Source organism: Lactuca saligna, chromosome 3 (assembly GCF_052625555.1).
Source record: "Lactuca saligna cultivar CGN05327 chromosome 3, ASM5262555v1, whole genome shotgun sequence".
Classification (NCBI taxonomy): Eukaryota; Viridiplantae; Streptophyta; class Magnoliopsida; order Asterales; family Asteraceae; genus Lactuca; species Lactuca saligna.
In genome coordinates this window covers 78,446,332-78,452,346 of record NC_136419.1, presented here as the reverse complement: position 1 = coordinate 78,452,346, position 6,015 = coordinate 78,446,332, and the positions used below count along the sequence as shown (strand labels likewise).

The 6,015-nt window shown below is 33.7% G+C and overlaps 1 protein-coding gene across 1 annotated transcript; it reads left to right on the top strand.

Annotated features, from left to right (window-relative positions):
• The first annotated feature begins 663 nt into the window (after positions 1–663).
• Positions 664–2,598, top strand: HB40 (homeobox protein 40). The gene is made up of 3 exons (XM_078985459.1): positions 664–888; positions 982–1,292; positions 2,152–2,598. Exons 1-3 carry the CDS (start codon positions 795–797, stop codon positions 2,371–2,373), a joined length of 627 nt encoding a protein of 208 aa, XP_078841585.1. The 5' UTR covers positions 664–794; the 3' UTR covers positions 2,374–2,598.
• The last annotated feature ends 3,417 nt before the right edge of the window (positions 2,599–6,015 follow it).

Here is a 6,015-nt window from a genome sequence, read left to right as displayed (position 1 = left end):
TTCTTAGATATATATTAACCATCCTTAATTACTCAAACTACATAAATAAAATTTACAACTTATCAATTATCATACCTAGTTGATTAGAAACGAACATATATATATGTGGGAATATGTTGGCATCAAATACCGAGTTGTAGGGATTTTTATTTTGTTATATGGGTGTAGTTTCTTTCTGACATGACTTCCTCCAAATTTATTGGATAAACATGGGGTTGATGATGAAGATAAAATGAACACAAATGGGAAGAAAACATATGTTGGACATCTTCGAAGATATGAATTTTCATAATTAGAATAAAAGTACTATTATCCTTATTACACCAATCCTATTGGTCCCATTGTAGACCAATGTAACACCATTATTAAGAAGAGTGTCATCTCCAAAAAATCTGGTGTTCGAGGTACATTAACGGTTTGATACATTTTACCTGTGTAAATCAAGTCGCGTCTCGCCAAATTAGACAAAAAGTTGACACCACTGTTTTTTTCTATCTCATTACCCGAAAAGACACAGACCCACGTCAGATTTGTAGTTTTGCATATAGACATGTCTTCATGAAGGGTAGAAACGGAAATTTCATAAAAAACAAGGTCAATATGGACATTACATGTTTATAAATAAAGGCAAACTCTGCACAATCCAAAGTAACAGCGGACTCCTTAGTCTTCACTCCACCTTTATAAATAAAGTCTCTCTTGATGTACCCACTCTAAAACATCCACTTGTTTCACCAAAGAAGAACACCTCTGCCGAGTGTTGAGAAACACGCAGAGAGAGAGAGAGAGATAATATGACGAGCAATATGAAAACTCAAGTTGATGATCAAATGGTTCTCCTCTCCCAGTATTATCCTGGGATTTACGATCAACTCATACCAGAACAAGGTTTGAACTTTTCTTATATATATAAAGATTCTACATGTTTATGCATTTGTGAAGTTCGATGTTTGATTGTAGTTTCGTATAACTATGTTGTAGGGGAAGTTGTGAAACCAAGAAGAAGACGAAAGAAGAACAAAGCAGATGGAAACAACAGTATGATGCGAAAAAGGAAGCTTAGTGATGAACAAGTGAATCTTCTTGAGAAAAACTTCGGAAATGAACATAAGCTTGAATCGGAGAGAAAAGATCGGCTTGCTTCGGAACTTGGGCTTGACCCACGTCAAGTTGCGGTTTGGTTTCAAAACAGGCGAGCTCGATGGAAGAGTAAGAAGCTCGAAGAGGAATACTCGAAGCTCAAGAGTCAACATGACTCCACTGTTCTTGAAAAATGCCAACTCGAATCTGAGGTAACCTTTTTTTTTCTATGATATATGCAAAGAATTTGGACACAAAAAACAACATGAGTAATTAAGGGATCCTATGTGGTCCTTTTTTACTCGTGATAGTGATATAAACTTGTGTATCCACATTTTTCTTATTCCTTGATTTTTCCAAGAAGCTTTTTTCCCATTGTGTTGATCATTTCTTAGAAGTTTCAATCGGTTTGTGTTGATCATTTATTTCCCATTACTTATTAAATATTCAAGAGCAAAACCTAAAAGAAAATTAAAGGGAGGTCTTTGACATCCGATTTTCAGCTAAATGATAAGATTGTTTTAACTTTTAACCATTTATTTTTACATTTCTATATAGATTTTTTATGTAAGTATGGATAAGTATTGTGGTTGGTTACTTGGACTTTATGTTGGTTTCTCATTTACTGTTTTATGAAGTCGACTAGCATCACAGTAATAAATTCCTTTTTTTACATTCTTCTTCTTGTACACTCAAGATAATTAGACTCTTATCCACTTTAAGCTAAAAATAAGCAAGCTTAATTCCGAAAATGCATGGACTCAAGGCTCGAGAAAAACTAAAGTAATGCCATTTTTCCAACTAATTAGAAAGCAACAAGTGTTATAGAAAACTATAATATAATTTTGACGAGAATAAGGAGACTAAAATCCCATTGGTCCAGCAAAGGGTGATATAATTACAAATGTCCTTCTATAGTTTTTTAAGGTTGACAAGGCTGTTCTACAGTGTTCTTTGTGGAATAGCACATGATATATCCGTATATCACATCCACGTGGGCCTTATATAATCTTTAATCTTTTCCTTATATATTAACGAAATTTATTAACCAGTGATTTTGTATATATACAGATTCTAAAGCTCAAGGAACAACTCTCTGAAGCTGAAAAGCAAATAAACAGCCTAGTGGAAAGGTCAGATGGAATATCGAGCACAAGTCCGTGTTCATCATTTTCAATGGAGGCCATGGAGCCACATTTTCTTGGGGGATTTGGAATGGAGGGATTGGAGAATGTATTTTGTTTGCCGGAAAACAACTATATACATGGATCATTGGATTGGATGAACATCTAATTAATTATAGGGAAAATGTAATTAAATAATTTTAGTATTAATTAATCATGTAGTCTTGTAGATAGTAACGATCTAATGTACATCTTTTCTCCTTTGTTGTCTAGTTAATTATGTTCATGGTATTTCCTTGACTTAATAGAAATATCCCTAGTATGTTGTCACAATACTAAATTCTTAGTGGGTTGCTTTTTATATTTATCAATGTTGTACATTTTCTACTTTAGTTCTCTTGAAAGCTCTACATAAAGTTAATTGCATGAGGGGAATATATGGTCATTGGATGGATAGAAGATGCATGCATGTCCATGCATATACGTGTATGACCAAGACATTTCCATATATAGTTCGGATTTCGACCCCAAGGAAGGTGTACTAAACTCAGAACACTCGATTTTCTTCCAAAAGATGGTGTACTTTGAATACACAGAGTTATCGCATCATAATTTCTAGTACGCATTTCATATAACAAGATTTTTGGTACATTATTAATCTTAATCAACAATTGATTAAAACTATTTTTAGCATGCTAGCTGCATTTATGAAACGAACAATGTCAATTACCCTAAGAAGGAAGGAGGAATGATTTTATGAAAGAATGTGTCTAAACTCTAAGTAACTAGAGTATAAATTTAACAAGAAAGAGCGCAATAACAAGCAGACACTTACTGATCAGATTCCCTTTGTTGTCACTATCAATGTAATCCATATACTGATGTCGATTTCCAACATTAAATCTCACATGGGACCCAAGTAGAGATAACGAGTGGTTGATATTCTTCTAATGGATAATTTGCATTCAAGGGCTTTTAAGATTCTGTAAAGCGAAGATAATGACATCTAAATAATTAGACACAAAGGGATTGGTGATACTTAATTTAATTAATTAGGTAGAACCCAAGACCATAAAACACAGATACAAACTGACACGAATGCTACTAATAACTAATAATCATAAACTGAATAATGTAAGTAGCTTCCTGTTCATATGAAAGAAAAAATAGTACACTAATGACAACAATTGACCTGTTTTATCACTAGAATGGACATTCTCAAACTAAGCATTGACATGACACGTCAATCTAAGAACTCTAGGCAACATGATGACTACTCGGTAAACACACAAACAAAAACAAGTGGGTGTCAATCAGTTTGTTTCTTAAAAAGTAGAACAATGATAAATAAATATGAAAAATAGTAATAACTGGAGAAAAAAAACTGTGATTGAAAAAAAACTGTGATTAGAAATACATATGAACAAGCAAGTAACAGCCACCATGTGCAGGTAACTTTGTACCAGACTACCAGAGACAGACAACGAAAATTAAACGTACAAGCAAGTGGATAACTGCATTTGAATTTGTAGGAGTCTGAAAAAGCAGTCTAGGTGGCATACATAGAAGGCAAATGAGAGAAACCTCGATGAACTATGACTGAATATTGCAGCATCTTTTTTATGGAGAGCGTTAGACCAGTACGTTTTTTAAGAAGAATCAAGTAGCACATCGATGGTGACTGGGACTAGTTGATGTAAATGATACAAATATTATAATTTCTCCCACACAAATAATAATAATGATAATAATGATAATGGAAGTGGATGGAACATGGACTCTTTCTTGATTTGTGGTCTGAGTAAAAGATGTTAATGTCATTTTCATCCTTATAATAAAAATATCCCTATGTGTTTGAACCCCCCATCCTTTCCAGCCATGCATCATGTAACAAATGTTGAAAATAAGCTAGACTTAGAGGGTATTTTGTAATACCGTGATAGATATATATATAGTTACTATATGGTTGGTTATCTCATCACCATACATTGTTGTCATTAATATAAATCAAAAGTTTATTGCACAAAGAATTCTTTCGGAGTCTTCTTGTCTTCAATGATTTGCCCAACAAAGTGGTGTCAGAGCCGATTCAAGATAGGAAGATGAGAAGGAATGGAGAAAACATTGAAGATAGAGGTGCGTTTCTTGGTGATATGAAGCAAGGAACAAACTTGCCAGGTTACATGGAGTTGTTGAGAGCGTAGAGAGATATAGAGAAAAGAGAAACGGATGTAGTGGTGGCTTCCAATACATGTCTTTGTCGATTAAATGAGATATGAATTTGAGTTCTACATTGCACAAGTAAAATAGAATAACATAATGTGAGGAAAAGAACTAAAGAACATGTGATCACCAAATGATGGGGCTACCGAGACCGTTACGAGTTTCCTGCAAGGTTTCCCAACCATACTCATATGGTTCACGGTGCACTCTGATATGAGAACGGGTTCGTAATTCGCAAACGCTAGCTCTCAAAAGTTTGGTACGATAGGGTAGGCTCAATTTTTTATATGCTCCAATACAGTGTACCATATATTGAGGTACGATATACTTGTTAACATTAAAATAGATTATATAACATAAACATAAAACTCAAAACTATTACTTCAATTTTTTTAAAGTTCTTATAGTATCATTAAAAGAAACATATTACTTCAATACTTGAAAGATCAAACTCAAAAAGATTACATAAATTAAAACTTAAAAGACATAAATGATGAAATCTTGAAATTCAAAAAGACATGATAGAACTTATAAAATTGGTCCACCTTTTGTTTTTTTCCTAGGTCATTATCTTTATCTTTTTCCTCCTTCATTGTCCTCCTTAGGTCTTTTCATTCCATATCTTCTAGACTTAAAGTTAGTCTTCCAAGTATATACATTCAAAATCCATATCCCACTTCATGTCTAATCCTTCTATATAATCTTCAATAAACCTTGAACTCAGACGAATATTTGAATGAACAAAAAAAGTTTGTCGATCCTTTTATAGTTTAGTGGATTTCTCTTCAATTTATGAATATGGGAAAGGGAATCAATTTATTTCGAATAAAGAACTACTTGTAGGTTGTGATAATAAAGACGCTTCTTCATGTGACATGTAGCAAATTGTTGGCGCAATATCTGTTCTTTGTCTCTATTTTCAATAATGTGATTAAAAGCTTCCCTAACACCTTGCATAACTTATTTATAAAGATTTGGTGCTCGTCTATATATTTCATCCGGTGCTAATGTTTCAAGAGAATATGTGTTGTAAATCGTAGAGTTAAAGCAAATTCAAACAATATAATAGTATGGTCATTTTCTCCTACCTTTTCAAAACTAATTTTCTCTACGTTAAGGAAATATGGTGCATATATTTACTTTCCTTTATCCCATCTTTGATTTCCCCAATATGTTATCCATTTTCTCATATACTTCGTCATTTTGGGGCCTTCATCATTGCAAAATGTGATCAATGGAAAAATGTGTTTCGTAACGCATAAAATATTTTCAACTTCAATCCAAATGTTATCATCTCTACGATATGGACGAAGCTTAGAGACTACTCTATGATAAAATTCATATAAATAAAGGATGAATCATTCATATTTTCTTCACACCATAAGCCTTTCTTTCTCTCTCTCTCTCTCTCTCTCTCTCTCTCTCTCTCTCTCTCTCTCTAACTTCTCTCTAACTCCCCCAAACCCCCAAAGCCTAGGGTACCTCCCTAAAATGAAAAGGAAGCCCCGGAGCTCCCGACGGCTCCGAGAAAAAGAGCTTTTCGGCTCGGAAATGCTGCTCCAGCGAAGCTCGATTTTTAATAAAACCC

Excerpts from the sequence above, each read along its gene's own strand:
- HB40 (XM_078985459.1), top strand. The coding sequence starts at position 795 with ATGACGAGCAATATGAAAACTCAAGTTGATGATCAAATGGTTCTCCTC. Across the intron at positions 889-981 it reads TCAACTCATACCAGAACAAG|GGGAAGTTGTGAAACCAAGA; the intron begins GTTTGAACTTTT and ends ACTATGTTGTAG. Across the intron at positions 1,293-2,151 it reads AATGCCAACTCGAATCTGAG|ATTCTAAAGCTCAAGGAACA; the intron begins GTAACCTTTTTT and ends GTATATATACAG.